Raw genomic sequence first — 18,084 nt, 5'->3', positions numbered from 1 at the left:
ATTTATACTGTGCATATACTATATACTATATATACCATATATATTATACTATATATACATAATATTATTAATGCGAAAGTAACTTTGTATGTCTGTCTGTTACGCTTTCACGCTTAAACCGCTGAACCGATTTTGATAAAATTTGGTACAGAGATAGAATACACCTTGGGAAAGGACATAGGCTATCTTTTGTTGCGAAAAAAGAGCCTTTAAGGGGTTGAAATAGGAGTTGAAAGTTTATATGGTGGAAGTTCGTCGCTGTCGAAGATAAAACCATGAATCTTGGCATTTAGGCACTTAATAAGAACTAAGTCGATATTTGTTTGAGATTTTTGAAAATTCGACCTGTGAGGGCGATGAAATAGGGGATGAAAGTTTATATGGAAGATTGTCATTGTCGCAGATAAATCGATGGTTCTTTATGAAACTTGGCATTCTGGCACGTGATAATAGATAAATAGATATTTCGATGCCTTAGTTCACACTCATACTAATTACAGTTTTGAAAATTTTACTGGAGAGCAATTTTTATGTTTGTACGTGAATAATCAATGGTGGGGTAAAATGTTCAATTTATGACTTTCTATCCTAGAATAGGTCTTTGACATTGTATAATGTCAAATATTTATTTACAATTATAAAGTCTTTATACTGAAAATTAATGTTTAAGTAGCCCGCCCCCTCAATTAATACAAGTGTGCACATCAAGATATTGGCGAAGTACTATAGTATGAATCAGTAAAGAATATGACTCGTCAAAATAAACATTTAAATAACAAAATAAACCGCGCAAAATGTTGAACGAAAACGTTTTAAAAGAAGTAAACGCATCAATGCTTAACAAAATAATAGGATACAATTTAACCATCGGCACTTACAACAATTATATCTTCAATACATTTTAGAATGGATCGTATTAATAGTACATTGTGTCTTAAAAGAATTACGAACGAGAGTCTATTAGAAGCCCGAAGTCGAAGACTGAGGGCTTTAATGAGTCGATGTTCATAATTCTAGTATCGCCCGTGCGACATACAATGTTTTTCATCACATTTGCAAGTAGTACTAAGATTTTTCCAACCGATACCGCTGATTACGCTCTTGCAGTGCCAGCCTTAGCATGTGCCCAACAATGCAGTAACAAACTCATTTACCGACCTTGGCTTCATGACATGAAGATTAGTACAAAGACTCATTTACCGAATTTCATGACAAGCACATCGTATTAAAAGCCTGGACACTTTACGATGCTTTACATGCTTGGGCAGATAACAAGTTCAACCAGAAGTGTCTTTAATCGATTTATTAAAACACTTCTGACAAACGTGTCCCATTTTTTTTTGTACTAAAACTACTTAATTTATTATTGCAGACAAGAAAGTATAACTTTTCGATGGGACTAAATGTTCTTAGGATTGATGTACATTTCTTTGAATTTAAGTCCATCAACCTTAAATCACTTATAGTATACGTTCATAACATTTAAAAAAAATGGATTTCAGTATAATATTACACGCATCCGTCGCAGTTAGTATTATGGTGTCACTTTGTTAGAAGGCTTTACAGATTTCTGAGAAGAGCAAACGACGCAGAATTTCATTTAATATATATGGCAATAACAAAGTTAAATTTGTTTTTTTTTTAATTAGTTAGTACGAGTGTGAACTAAGGCATCGATTTGTTCGCGCGTTTTTAAAATTCTTCCTGTGAGGCGGTGAAATAGGGGATGAAATTTTATATGGAAGATTGTCATTGTCGAAGATAAATCGATAGTTCTTTATGAAACTTGCCGTTTGGGCACATATAAGAAATAAAAAGATATTTGTTCAAGCGTTTTTGAAAATTTTACCTTCGAGGGGATAAAATAGGGGATGAAAGTTTATATGGAACTTCGTCATTATCACAGATACATCGATGAATCCTATGAACCTCGGCATTTTGTTTGAGCGATTCTTTTTTATTCTACCTGTGACAGGATCAAATAGGAGATGAAAGTTTATATAGAAGGTCGTCATTATCGAAGACAAATCGATGAATCTTTGTGTTTAGGTATTCGATAAGAACTAAAAAAAACGGCCAAGAGCGTGTCGGACACGCCCGAAATATGTTTCCGCAGCCATTACGTAAAAATTAAGTAATATTTTTCTAAGGATTTCGTATTTTGTACGGAAAATTCCAAGTTTAAGTGTATTTTATACCTTAGGCTGCTATTTACTCTTAAACTACTAATTTATTCTCAAGAAAACTTAACCGTTATAGTTTCCTTGTAAGTTTGATGGTGTACTGCCTTTTCGGCGAAATATTTTTCGCCAAATTTCACTTAGCAACCAACCTTTCGCCGAAGTTTCATTTGGCAAACCAATCCTTGGCATAACTTTGCTTCGCATTTTTCTTATTTCGCAACATTTTTATATTGCAAAATTTTACTTCATCACACTTTTATGTGGCAAACAATTATGTAGCAAATGATTGGCTAAGGCAAATAACAAATAGTCAAATAACATTTGGCCAATTTGTACACATAAGGTAGGTATATCAGTCATGATATGTAATTAAATGAATAAATGTTAAATTATGTGGCGGTGAGCGAGCGAAGCGAGCGAGCAAGACGAGACTAGGCAGAAGCGACTTGGATAGGTTAGGTTCAGAAGGCTAAGGCGGGAGCGAAGCGTAGCGTAGCTAAAAAAATCATTGGCTTCCTTGCTTGTTTGCTTGCTAAATTAAGGAATGCCAATCAACGCAATTGACGAAAACACAAACGACATCTTATAAAAATCCCAGGTAATAATTTGCATAATAATCATTTATCAAATCATTAGTTGGAAATGATATCAGTGCGAAATGTTGAGTTGGGAAATGAAATTTCGCCCAAATAAAAATATGGGATAAATAGTTTGGGAGTTAATAATTTGCTAAATAATTATCGCCAAAACACCAAAACCACCCTGAATTTTTTCAAATTTTTCCACCCACCGGTTTAGATTTTAGAGGGGGGGGGGACGCTCGATTTTAATGAAAATTTGCATTTTAAAGTTGAATATTTTGTAAACAAATCAGTAAATCGAAAAATCGTTTAGCAACCCCCTAATGGTTTTAAAAGACCTATCCATCGATATCCCACACTACAAGGTTGGATGAGAAAAAAAACCACCCGCCCACTTTACGTCTATGGGAAGGTACTCAAAAAAAAATGAAATTTTTTTTATTGTACCATTTTGTCGGCATAGTTTACATATATATTCGTGCAAAATTACAGCTTTCTAGCATTGATAGTCTCTAAGCAAAGCCGCGGACGGACAGACAAACAGACAGACAGACAGACATGGCGAAACTATAAGGGTTCCGTTTTTGCCATTTTGCTTTTTTTGTTTAAAAACGGTTAAATTCGACTCGGATTCGCGCTTCAAGGGTTCCGTACATACAAATTTGTAGGTATTTATGAATACCCAGTGTTAGCAGAGCCTTCTAAGCTAATAAGCAAAATTTACGCAATGTGGGGTCATTTTAGATGGCTTATTGACATAGACAGTCACATATGAAAAATTATGATTTTCAGATTTTTCTTATTAATTGTGCTACGAGTATAAGAGTTACCTTTATCCAAAATTCCAAGTTTCTAGGACAGCCGGAAGTACCCTATAACTTTTTCTGCTAAGGCGATTTGTATGGAAACACCTTTTTAATGACTGTAGCTTTTGATTGCCTTGACTTAAAAGTTTGATTTTTTCACATCTTTCGGGACTATTGACCTGAGTTTAGGGTTTTAATTTCAACTTGATACCGATACTCAGCCCGTTTATGAAATAAGGTTCTTAACAGACAAACGGACGGACAGCAAAGTGATCCTATAAGGGTTCAATTTTTCCTTTTGAGGTACGGAACCCTAAAAAACATTTGTTCCGGCACTTTTCAAATTTTGACCTATTTACTTGAAAATATGGGAATGAAAGTTCGTAAGGAATTCCAAACAAATTGACTATAAGTATATTTATCGGAAATATGTGACGCTATGCTTAGTTAAAATGCCATCTTATTTACTTACAATCCTACCCTCTTAACTTACAATAAAGGACGGAAGGTGTCAAGAGTTCACTACGAAGAATTAGTCCTTTTGCGTTGGCAGGGTAAAATACACGTCGTATTGCTAAAATGTGGCTACCCGCAAAACATGTATGTTTTACCAAAGAATGGAAGAACAAAAAAAAATAGTTTATATTTATAGCAATGTATTAAAATATGTTATTTTCAGCAAACCGTAGAAGTTTCTACTTATGTGCTATTATTGGCAGAATATAGGTATCCTAAATAAATTAAATACTTCCCAAAGTTACTATTCCACGCGGACGAAGTCGCGGGCAAAAGCTAGTTGAATTATAAAAACAAGAGTTGGACACATGTTTTGGATACTTGGCGAATTAAAAAATACTGTTCTGCGGAAATGACGAACTTTAAAATATAAACGTTGACCCACCGAACAAGGTAAATTTAAAGCAAGTGAATTGTTAAAAAAGAATCACATCAAATGTGCTAAGAGAGAGAGGAATCATAAAGGTATGGTTATCATTTGAATACCTAGTCTAGTCTATTTGTTATTGAATTTATTCCGTGAAATAAATTTAACCTCGCAAATTGCTTTCGAAATCCTGATACGCAAATGAAACATAGTTCGAAGCCGCATAAAATTCAAATATCGACCAATGTAATGCATCCGTAGTCACGGAATAGACAATCGATATTGTTTGACATTTAGGACGCGAGTTGCATGTTGGATATGAGTCAATTTGAATTCAAAACGCGTTTCGCAACACGAAAATAGTCCAAGTTCATTGAATCAGTTCGTCGGAACGGGGAGAGTACGGTCTGATGCTTCGCGCCTGTTTGCGACGCGATATCTGGATATTCCAACCGTTTTCTATGCAACAATGGACGAATGAACCTAGGCGATATGAGCCACTACACCGACCGCCATAAAACTTCACTAAACTAAAAGACTGAAATCTGAGGAAATATCGTCAGACATTATAGTCGCGTCAGACATTATGACCAGCAAACTAAGACTTCAAAGTCCCTTAACGAATTGGACGCTTAATTCCAACATAGTCTTTGTTATACCATCTTATGCGCTGCTAACTTATACCGGCTGCGACTCTGAATAACCATTGTTACTTGAAGCCTTTTATTAAAATACTTTGCTTGGACCTGGAAAAAAAAAGTTCTCATTTTGTAGAAGTACTTAAATACTTAAAGTTACTTGTTTAGTGTTTAGCAAAGTTAAAAATGTTTACTTATTTTAAGATCCTATTAAAACATGATTTAGTAGGTATAAGCCACGCAAAAGTTGCGTTTTAGGCTGGTTCCCAATTTTATACAAACTTTACCTTTTATCAAATATAGAAATGACGAAAGCCACGGTTCAAACAAAATGGAGGTTAATGAACCGTGAGCACCCTTCACACAAGACTCGCTCGTAATTAGTCCTTTTTTCCATTGTCCCTGTTCCCCGAACGGAGACGATAATAACTAATCGTTCGGTCATTACACATCCCCATTTTCTGTTTAGCTATATTAGGTCGATTGATCGCGTTGTCTCTTTTAGTAACTTCAACATAATTGTCAATTAAAGAAAAAAAAAACAGAACAATCCGTTTAAACTGAAATACGCATATTCCTACTTATAAATAAACCAGTTTGTAATTCGGTGCTGTGGTTCAAGTGCTCCTCACTAAAATGACAAAATACATATATAATTTAAATATCAATTCAGTTTTATTTAAGACATGCTTTGCTACACAATGTAGCGTACCCATAGCCAGTTCACAGTTCATAAAGTTTATTCCGAAATATATCTACTTAACTTTTTGTGGTCTGATCGAATATACGTATTTATATGACGGTATAGTGGGGATAACGAACCTGGCAAGGACCTGGCCGGACTCACCCACGGAATGCCGGCAATGTTCGGCGCCTGGCGACCGTTGGCATTTGCGGAGTTCGGCGCTGTTTCGATCACTACCGCTAAGTATATATATGCTAGTACTACCAAAATTTTTACCAAATTTTAGCTAGTCGTTTGTTTATATTAACAAATAACTTGTAAGTACAATCTATTTAATAACTTGGAGTACACAATTGATTCTCATCTCAAAACTTTTGAAAATGTAAAACATAAAATGTGAACTCGTCTCATCTCTCTCGTGTGTGCTTTACTATTATAATTTATGTTTAACTGTAAAATAAATTTATTAGTTATCAATTAGCATTTCGTCGGTTGAAACTAACTTAAATATTAACTGAGTAACTAATTATATATGTAGTTCTTTGGTCAAACATTGTTTTCTTATCATTGATTCAGTATTGAGTGCCAATTTATCTGTGATATGTGTAATAAAAACTAGACAATAACTAAGCAAATATGGGGAATACCAACTCGGGACAAGGTCATCCTCGTCACAGCGCCAAGAGCAGGAAATCAAGAAGTTTGCCCACTTCTCCTGAGGTTCGAAGGTACGTATAAAGCGGTCTTAGGAATTAAATAAGTGTAATAAATAATTATGTTAAGTTATGCATAGCATAAGGCCTGTCGTTTACAGAGCTACGGCATCGGGGCTACATTTCTGCGCAACATAAATCTATCATAATCGGCCAAATAGAAATCCTGGTACACCTTACAAGACCAAAGTCTCATAATCATAATCTGCTGTTGCAGTTCTGACTGAAAAAACTTAGTTCTTTATCCTGTAACCATACGTTCGCTAAGTTAATCCAACTGAAATAGAAAATAAGACTAACAACTTCTAGTTTTAAAGTCTTTAGCGTAAAGTTGAGAGCATAGTCGACGATCGATCTATCTAAAAATAAAGACGAAGCTGATATAAGTCACGCTCCACAGCATTTTACGGCGAGAAACATTTCATCAATATCGTAAAAGTGAAATGCACCAGTAACCTTTGATCTCGCGCGAGTTGTTGCAGAGGTGCGTAAACAATGGAAGGAGGGTCCATATAGGGCTTTTTCTCATGCTCCTTTTATGACACACTGTATTAATCGCATGAAACACGTGCGGCGCAGCTATACATTTTAGATATATTTCCTTCAATAGCTTTTAAGTATCGTACTGCTGAATAAAAGATGGCAAAGGTTTATGGACATTTTAACTCGTGTTGTTGTAGCGAAAGATATTATATCGGCAACGGTTAGCTCTGACTCTTCTTTGTAAATCCCGTCTATTTTTGCTAACACTAACTCGTTACTCACATCGCAGTTGTTGCATTTGAAAGATACGTGCAGTTTAATCTTAATCCCACTAAAACGGTGTTCTTAACCCACGCGTCAACAACGAGATTTGAAATACAATAGATTTTACAGGCGCTAAAAATTAAAAAAAAAAACAATATTTCTCTTAGCTTGTATATCTTATCCTACTTTCGTTGCCTCAGTATTGGCCCGACAGCCTCCATTTCCGAGCGGAGTAGTTCTTCCGCTCCGGAAGCGAGCTGTCATCAGCGATATTGGGTTTTGGTGTTCACACTGACTGCTGTGGTGAAGGCACGAAATGTAAAATGATTCACATGCATTGCGGATATACTTAGGTAACACTTTCAGCTTCTAATTAGTAGTTAGGTATCTACTGTTAAAGGGTTAAATTGGCTAACTAATGGAAAGCTGGAAGCGCACCCAGTTAGGTAGTATCGTCATGCGAAAAGGGCAAAGAGAAAATGTTCTTTATACATTAAATTAAATTGCATAATCAATGAGGATGTAAATAATGCTATTATAATTTTCGGACCGCCCCGCATGGAAGCAGTTAGTACTTAATTGACGTTTGAATATTATGTAATGCTCACCCACTATATTATGTGTACAATACACATATATACGTCGATTATTGTCTTGTTACGATTTTAATGAGAGCATTCTCGTGTGGTTGCCACGTCAACGCATGAATACACAGCCTCTCCAGTCAATGAGCCGTAAGCCACGAGTGCCTATTGCCTCGTTTATTAATAGGAAAACATACGTGGCTTCACGAACACTATATTCAATATTCGCCATAATTAATTTCAGGTATTGCAAAATATTCACAAAATTATTCTAATTATAAATAAACCCGCGTTGCTCACCCAAAAACTATGAGATTTGACATTTCGGAGACTTCACGCTACACTAGCGCCTCTAGTGGTAAATTTATACGCGATAGCCCTCATTGCTTTGTGTCCTATACACACATTCTAGTAGGTAGCATTTGCTCAATAGTAGCATTCTTTCGTGCTAGTAACTAGCATGTGTAACAGTAGCTTAATGTCAGATCATTTGATATTGTAATACTATACTTACCTACCAAGCTAGGTAAAATTATACTTAGTGCTGATTATTTCACAAGTGACAGTGTCATGCAACCTGTTACGCCAACGCCGGGTGTTCGCCGTGTTTTCCAACAGATGTCCGTGTTTATATTTCAAGCCACAATAACCGTGAAGTATGCCTTTGAACAAGCTCACCGACACTTTATTGAAAACAATTGCGTGTATCATAATAAATATAATTGTCAATCCGTGGGAGAAGTTATCGCGTAGCTAGGTATATTATAGATTGATACAGAACAACAACATAATGCCAGAAACATAAAACTTTTAAAAAGTTAAATTTCGGCCTATGTAGCGTCTGCCAACTTGCACTCAAACCTGTTTACCTACTCCATTTTTTTTATTGGTTCTAATACATGACTTAAATGGAGTGTACCGATCCATTACAGTTGTAATTTTCTACTAACTATTATTTCAGCAAATTATTTGCTAGTTATTTACGAAAATTTCAATCAATTTATTTAATTTATCTCTAGTGGTTAAATAAACCAGGATAACTAATATCTTAAATCGAGTTAAGCTCGTCATGATTCGAACTAATTCGTATGTAGCCCTTCGTCCCGGAAGTTATTGAGTGAGTCTCTCGGTAGTTTCATGTTCATCTCTGAAAGCTTTACTATGTGTCCTTGAACTTTTTTTTAGGAAAAATCCTTTACCTAGTAGCTCAAAATAGCTCAACAATGAGATACGCAGTAGTTACTCATGTATATATACAGTACAACGTGAGTATTATAAATAGTACTTATACCTACCTAAGTTTAAACAGAAGCACCACGACGAGTTGAAATGTTGTCCAAATTTCGAAAGAGCCATTGTAATTAATAGCAAAGAAAAATAGGTAGCTTTAATAAGTCTCTTAATTATTCCAATGAATATTTTTAACAAACTTTTATTTAACTTGCAGCGTTCTTTTATTTGTATGTTTGTAGGTATAGTTTGTTTTAGTTAAAATGACGAAAAGTACAACCAACCAATTCCAACATCTACTTATTGTTTAATTGTTATCTTCAAGTAGGGCTGTTAAGCAATTATGCAGGTGTGTCAGTTGGCCCAAAGTATACTGTGAACAAAAACTCTCGATTTTAATGAAAGTTGCACTTTAAAGTTGAATATTTCGCAAACAAATCACTGAATCGAAAAATCGTCTTAGCAAACCCCTAATGGATTTAAAAAACCTATCCAAGGATACCCCACACTATAGGGTTGGATGAGGAAAAAAAATCACTCCCACTACGTCTATGGGAGGACAACTAAAAAAATTTTTTTTTTGAATTTTTAGTTGTACCTTTTTGTCGGCATAGTTTACCTTTATATCCGTGCAAAATTACAGCTTTCTAGCATTGATAGTACCTGAGCAAAGCCGCGGACGGACAGACAGACAGACAGACAGACAGACAGACAGACAGACAGACAGACAGACAGACAGACAGACAGACAGATAGACAGACGGACAGACAGACATGGCGAAACTAAAAGGGTTCCGTTTTTGCCATTTTGGCTCCGGAACCCTAAAAAGTGCTGCTTGAAAATTAGCTTTCATTACGAAGATAGGTACACCAGATCATGCATGACCAGATTTTTTCGTGGACAGTCTTTATTTATAAAAATAATTTAATTCGGCTTTTAATTCCAAGAATATTGTAATTGCAAATGATTTCTATAACTGTATTGTTTTCTGGAAATGCTTATTTTACTAGCTTTAAATTTGTTCTATTTCTAGAAAATAAATTACAGCTCTCAAGAAACGCTTTTTCGTATTTCCCGTGAGATAAAAGCATTGTTACCAAGTAAATAAAAGCTAACTACATTAGTGATTATAAAAGGAAATAGAAAGAAATACTTTCCGTCTAGACCAGAGACTATCGCATTAAGATGGACAGCAAAATAAATTGGCGAATCCTTTCAGTTAACTACGGCACTGGATTATATTTCTCCGATACCGATCTATTTACAATTACTTTAATTTAATCAATGAGCTACCTTGATTGCTTTTATTAGAATTTATTAACAATCAGTATTGGCTCTGTGCACGACATCAGCGCCACCTATCGTCCGCATCTTTGCTGGCTCTGAGGCTCGCCGTTTTGAAATTTCATCGCGACATTGTGACAAAAAACAATCCTATCACCTATTAATTTATAATACAAAATTACTGTGATACCCTGGTTAGGGTGAACACAGGGTTGTGAATTTATTTTAGTTCATTAAAGTTAAATGAGGTAAGTAAAAATTATTCAAACGGTGTGATTTATTTCAATTACAGTAGGTCTTGTTTACTTCATGTTTACTTGTACTTTTACTGTAAAACAAAAAGATAAAGCTACTTTAATGGTTTCTTCAAATAATAGTGAAGATATATATAATTGTTCTTATATCGCTACAGTCTGTTCAATATAGAAATGGACAGAAGGAAAATAGGCTCTTTATAATGCACGCTTTAGGAAGTCATTTAATAAATTGCATTTTTTTAGTTTACGGTCTAAACTAAATCTGTATATATAAAAGAAGAAACTGACTGACTGACTTATAGATCAACGCACAGCCCAAACCGCTGGGCCTAGAAACTTGAAATTTGGAATATAAATTTCTTAGTAAGCAGTTCAGTTCAGTTTTCTTTCGGTTCAGCAGTTAAGACGCGAAGAGGTAGGTAACTAACAAACATACAGATTTACAAACTTTCGCAATTATAATTAATAGTAGTAAGATTAAATTTGCTATTTTTCATATCATAATTTTAAAAATAAAAATAAGTAATTTTCTAATTTATTAAAAACAGAAACGTCTACATATAAAATACCTAAAGAGGCAGAGGTAAAGAACATTCTGCAAGAAACGGAACGTTTATAATAACTCAAGAAGTATTCTGTACATTATTCATAGTTTTTAATCAGTAGTTTGGATCAAAATGTGATGACCTTTAATAATTAACAATCGAATCGAATCGAATAGTTAACTTTTCACAACTAAAGCACTGAACTAAATTTGATGAAATTTAGAATGGAAAAAAAGCTTGAACTTCGTAGCAAAAACATTTTTAAACAGGGAATGATAACGATGAGTCCACGAAACACAATTATTAAATTATGTATTAATATTGTGTTACCTACGTTACGTATTAATCTACTTACAAAGTATAGAATATTATGACTTCATCTTATTACTTCTTTTATTCATCATCATCATTATCATTATTATTACGATTTCACAAAAAATGTTTAGAACCACTTCTTCTGAGACCTTCTAGAGTCCAATGTTATCCTGAATGGACTATAGTAATAAATTAAATATCGATTGCAGGTCAAAATGAGTATCATTTTGAAGACCAGTTTTGTGAGTTCATTCAATACCAAATTTCAACCACAAACCAAAAGGAAAGCCAAAAGGAAAATTGTTGGTATCTGCTGGACATGTCCGGGATGTAGAGGAATTAAGAACAAAACAAGGACACTGATCAATAATTCAAGGTCGCACCATAAGACAAACATCTATTACTAAAATTAAGTAGTAAGACTAAACAAATTTCTTAGTAAATGTTTCATAATATGAGTACGACAGATGACAGAGCCTACATTATTTCTACTTTTGGCCACTATGAGCGCTGCAATATTTCATTACCCCCACCTAGTAAGTACTTCGTACCCAGCCAATACGATATTATAAAATGATACCATTCACAGTAACCAACCATGGATAAATCAGACGCTCCCTGCCATCTAGCGGGTAGTAGCGGAACTTAATGCATTTTGCTGATACTAAAATGTCTTGCAATTCCGCCTGGGGGCCGATTCTTGTAATCACATCTGTGGATATATTATTCAGAAGTGGTAAATCTCAATGAGGGTTTCATCGACGGGTTAGTTGGCACTAGTATCGTGTCGTCAGTGTGACAACTTTGACATTTGTGTCACGTTTAAAAAAAACATGAAAGGATCCAGCAAACCGCGCAAACTGCGCAGGTCTCGTCAAATAGCAAGTGATTGGTTAAATATCTAAATGAACCAATCGCAAGCAAGACTGTAAAGTACAGTCTTACAGATGGTCTCGTATATCGAGAGGTATCTGACCTGATATTTCACCTGTCAAGAAACCTCTGCTACCAAACCACTGTTCAAATCAATAAATGTTCAAAAAGGTATAATGAATTAGAGCTTTAATTTCCTTCTGCTCATAAGTATTTCAAAAATCGGTACCCTTAAATAATAAATGGTAAAGGCATCTTCTTTTGTAAGCAGTACAATCCGCACTTTATCACTTACGCACTTTATCAATTTAGTACTTACGAGGATTAATGCTTGTTACAGACAGGTGTCGGTGCTGCAGACATCTATCCCTCTGCCAGCGTCGGCAGCGGCAGCGCGCCGCGCCCCGCCCGACAAACGGCCACTGCCCGCCACACCCGTACACACAGGTAAACCCTTAAATTATTACACAACACTTTGATAAATAACACCAACTACAGTCTATTTGCCTATGGTACCTATATATTATGATAACATCTCGGAATTCCAACTGTAGCTTAATTGTCGCAAACTGTATGACGGGCGTTGCTTATCGCCGCGCGAACTGAGTTTCGTGGTACTAGACATTTAAATAGTTGTTGTCAAACGTGAGCCCAGATGAGCGAGCGAGCACGGTGGCTATTCCATTTTGTTCTTGAACGGGCTTCGAGTGTGTCGTTTGGGTGCTTAAGCAGTTATAAATATAATAAAATTATTGTTTTAACGGTAAAAAATAATTAGTGAGCTGCATTTGTAATTAGTTATTCCCTATTTCACTTATCAACATAATACAAAGGCAAAAATGTAAGTTAAGGCTGCAATGGGCAGGGGCAGGGGCAAAGAAACTGGAAAATGGCTCCCCTTGCCACCTGTCATCTAGAGCGAACACTTCTCTTGCTCTACCTCAGAGTCGGCGCTGGCGAAGGCGAAACCCCCTTTAAGATGCCTGACTGAGTGCCGGTGCTATAGTTAGTTCCTTCTATCAAAATTAGATAGCCTGTCTTCCCTATGTATTCGCCTTCAGTCTGCTTTGACAGACCCAGGAGCACAATAACAGGCTCGCGGCGTCCTTTATAACGCCCAATTGACCTGTTACAGTTTTAGTATTATCTCATCTCACTAATATTATAAATGCGAAACATTGTAAATCTGTTTGTTACTTAATCTCACAATCTAAAATTCACGTTATGTAGTAAAATTTCCACGCGGGTGAAGCTCCGGATAAAATAAATAAATAAATATCATGGGACACTTGACACCAATTGACCTGGTCCCAAACTAAGCAAAGCTTGTACTACGGACACTAGTCAACGGATAAACATACTTATATAGATAAATACATACTTAAATACATATTAAGTATCCAAAACCCGAGAGCAAACATACGTATTATTCATACAAATATCTACCCCGGCCGGCAATCGAACCCGGGACCTCAAGCTTCGTATTCAGGTTCTCCAACCACTTGGCCATCCGGTCGTCAAAAAATAAATAAAAGCTAATACGTGTAGTGTACGCGTAGTAATAAAAGCAACTCTATTAAATATGTACGTTTTACGTACTAATATTCCCTAGCAGATTTATTTGAATGGGTACGGAAATCGCTAATAATTGATACAAATCAAACCACATTAATCAAATCCAAATCATTTATTCAGTAAATAGGCCGCAATGGGCACTTTTACACGCCATTTTTTAAACTACCAGTGCTTTCGGAAAGACCATCATTGCCAAGAAGAATGCGCCGCAAGAAACTTGGCAGAAAGTCATTTTTTCAACATAAAATAATTACAAATAAAATATTTAAAAACTACAGTATACAATTAAATAAAAAAAAATACAAATAAATAATAATAATAATACAGGGATGTATGGGGTCCCTTAGTTACAAAACTAAACACTAACTATTATCTACTTCAGTGGAAGTGTAGACTGCTTCCACCGTCATAAATTAAAAAAAAAACATAAATCAATTAAGTTAGGTACCCGACTTAGCTCATTTGTGTGCAGTATGGACCTCGTCTATGTCAATGTATGCAATCAGCTCAGTTAATTTGATCGCATCCGACTAGCGTATAAGCCACACTGACAATATTAATTTAATAGGTTTAGAAGGTGTGATTGTATATGTCGGCGGCCGATCGTAAAATACGCCAGATCACGAAATTCCTAAGCATATCGTGAAATGGCGCCATTTCATGATATGCCTAAAATTTGGCCAGGCATATCACTATGTGCCTAAAAAACAACACGGCAGAGCAGTGTTTTTCAACCTGTGGGTCGCGAGGCCCCTAGTAGATGGGAAAAATTCTTCAGAAAAAAAAGAAGTAGCTTAGAAATATTTATTAAGAAAATATTAACTAATATACCTACTCAGCGGTACATCTGAGGGCGAGATTTTTTGCCGCTCAGTATAATATTTGTCACAAAATAAAATACATGAAGAAAAAGCAACGGGGGTCGCGAAATATTTCTTCATACTAAAGAGGTCGTGTCATGAAAATGGTTGAAAAACACTGGATTAGAGCAATGCATTCGTATATTTCGAGCTATAGAGCGAAATCATGAAATGCATTTCATGACATACTTACGAATTTCATGATCTGCCTAAACGTTACTAGGCAAATCGTTAAACAGTGAGTTTTGAACGATATAGTGGATGTCCCTTAGCCAATTCATGAAATGGCGCCATTTCACGATATGCCTAGGAATTTCGTGATCTGGCGGATTTTACGATCGGCCGCCGACATATACACACGTTATTCTAACTATAAGATCGCGAGGATTCCGACTTATATATTTAAAAGTTAAAGACTAGCCCACCAAAGAAGTTGATGGAAAATACAGCGTGAAGATGCGTATACAGAAGCTGATTATAGACTGACAAATGTACATTCTCATATCTCTTTGTTTTGGTACTAAGAACACGAAAAAAAAAACTTAAATCCCGGTTGGGTAAGAAAAGATAACATATATTCCCACCTGCACCTGAGAGAATGAAATATGGTTTTGCAATTAACTAAGTTGATAATATGTTTATCTCAAATTAAGCTTCAATGCTAATTTATTATTTAAGTTTAGAAAACTGAACTTAACCAATAATTTATAAAAAAATCAGATAGTAACCGATATAACTACTAAAGAGTAGGTATTAGTATAGTATATGTATACATGCTAAGAGTATATTAGCTTCAATAGAAGGACAAGTTATGTAAGAAAAAAACAACTAAGCTTTATGACTCCCTATCGCAACTTGGACTCAGTGCAATATGCAAAGCTTGCATCTGACTGCTGTTTTAATTGTCATCTGTTAATTGTCTCAGCAGTTAATTACGGCCTTATAGTCGCATGTGTTATGCCTTGCTGTGAAGCTTAGTTTGAATGTATAGTACCTACGTATGCTCGGATCAAACGTCAGTCGCAGTGCACTTCTTACCGGGCGCGCATTCCACTCTCGCTGTGGACCCGAACCTTGATATCGTGTATCTTATAACAATTGCACTATAATAGATCGGTGGCATTTGTAAATAAAGCAATTTGTGTGTATTGAAGTGATTGAAGTACCTACTGTTTGATCGAACTTTGTTGTGTATGGTCAAATCACTTTGTTCATTTATCAAGTAGGTGGGCCTGGTATATGAATTGAACATTTTAATCTTCAAAACTAATAATTGTGCGTGCGATGAAAATCTGTTTTTAAGAATAAAATGAAAAAAAATGGAATGCGTAAAAAACTTTAACGAAAAACTAGTCTTAATAAGTATTCTTGAACTCTGCTAAGTAATATTAAATAATTATGTATGTACCTACACCGTTGATTTTTTTTATAGTCGATACATACACCGTTTCTATGTATTTCACTGGATGAGTAAGTAAGTACTGGTAACGTAATTAATTTTGGCAACTTCCCGATTTTTCACATTTACGTTTCGATAACCTAGGTAATCTAAATTAGATTAAATTAAATTATTTACTATTTTATAAACAAATCGGTTCTTTTTATTTCGAATGAACATAATAAATATATCCAAATGCGGAATATAGTGTTTGTGGTGTGCAATAAAGAATATTTGTATTGTAAAGAGAGTTCAACAGTCGGGACACAGTATTAGTAGTAAAATAAGAACACGAAAAAAAAACAGGGACTAAGAGACTGCATAGAGTAAAAAATTAAATGCAGTTTATTAAGTGAAGTTGAGCAGCACTCGTATGTCGGGTAAATTGAATGCTACAATTTCTTAATAAAGCCAACTAGACATTTTCGTGATGAAGAGCAATAATTTAAATTGATACAGTACCTAGGAATAAATTCAGAACCATTAAATAAAAAAGCATAAAATGTGTCTCATGTGAGTGTGTAATTATACCTATATGTTTATCTTTTTTTCTTTTCCATGCATGTTAAATACATTCCAATTATAATAAGCACCCTCGGATTACTTGTATTGCCGTGCCCTATCAGGGCGTCACATGTATACCTAGTTTGTAATTTTCATCCTAATGCCTGTAATGTGACATGCAATAAACAATTTTGAATTTGAAGCATGTATGGGGTTCTTCAAAAACTTAAGTTAAGTTTACGAATATTCTAAAATAGTGTACATAACTAATTATCAATCACTAACATATTTATTTTGCTGAATTCCCATATTTAGGCATTTCACACACTGGTGTTATCGATATTCGCAGGTCATGTAGATTTATGTTTTGAAAGTATATTATTGTTTCGTAAATTTGTATTTATTTTAGTTTAAGGACAAATTGTTGAGCTTTACCTAAGCTTCATCGCGTGTGAGCGTTTAAATAATAACTAACAAATGATTTGTGCAAACGTTCCAAACTTACTCAGCAATTAAATTCGGCGACTGTACCTAACTATTACTTAAACTAGTCCACGTTTTATAATGAAACCATACCTAAATGTGTTCTAATAAAATGTATTTAAAACCTGAGTACCTATTCAATGTTATGGCTCCGCGCTATCTTGTTTTCCCAGACTAAATCGTAGCTAATTATTATGTTAGAAAAAACATAAATATGAGAATAATAATATATTATTATGCTAGGTCTTCAACATGAGATCGGCTCTAGAAAGATGTACTCGTGTTGTACTTGCAGACTATTTTATCGATGACCATATATATTTATATATAGTTTATTGTTCAATCTCCGCGTTGAAGTAATAGATCTATTACTCTAAATAATTCACCTGTCGGAAATCTCGTTGCACCGGACGGACACCGTATAAAGTGATGAATCGCTTCATATACTCGCTGAATAAAGAACGGACGGGGTCCGTGAGAGGTCTGACCTAATACAGTCTTCATTTTATTGGCTAGACTACACATGCTTTTAGAATGCATACCTATTCATACGTCTATTTTTATCCTAGTAGTAACAAATCTTCTGCATTGAAGCATCCATATTTATGAGACACTTTGAGAACTATTTTAGTAGGCACGTATGGAATTAAAATCAGAGTACCTAAGAGATTACTTAGTGTAGATACATGTTTAACCAAATTTGTGGTTAAACATCGAAGTCACGCTACCTTTTGACATACTTAGCAACACAGGAAACCCACAATACGCCATGTTTATGTCTGCCATTGACTCATTATAATGTCCCTAGTTTAGGGTAGTAACACGCGCACGCATATCATTGCCAAGTACAAAGTAACGTCACGAAATTATTATTTTGCCGGTATGGCTCGATCGATACTC

The 18,084-nt window shown here is 35.1% G+C and overlaps 1 protein-coding gene across 12 annotated transcripts in view; it reads left to right on the top strand.

Moving 5' to 3' along the window:
- Positions 1-18,084, top strand: part of sick (sickie) — a 266,050-nt gene that overhangs the window by 180,327 nt on the left and 67,639 nt on the right. For 10 of the 12 annotated variants that reach the window (XM_074086211.1, XM_074086135.1, XM_074086146.1 and 7 more), the window contains exon 4: positions 12,665-12,771. In XM_074086211.1, coding sequence (XP_073942312.1) covers positions 12,665-12,771 — 107 coding nt within the window. Of the gene's footprint in view, positions 1-6,305; positions 6,505-12,664; positions 12,772-18,084 lie in introns of those variants that run through there. The other 2 variants (XM_074086223.1, XM_074086216.1) reach the window with 2 other exon arrangements.

This window comes from Choristoneura fumiferana, chromosome Z (genome assembly GCF_025370935.1).
Source record: "Choristoneura fumiferana chromosome Z, NRCan_CFum_1, whole genome shotgun sequence".
Classification (NCBI taxonomy): Eukaryota; Metazoa; Arthropoda; class Insecta; order Lepidoptera; family Tortricidae; genus Choristoneura; species Choristoneura fumiferana.
Note: the sequence above shows the minus strand (reverse complement) of the source record. Positions and strands in the feature narration are given on the sequence as shown.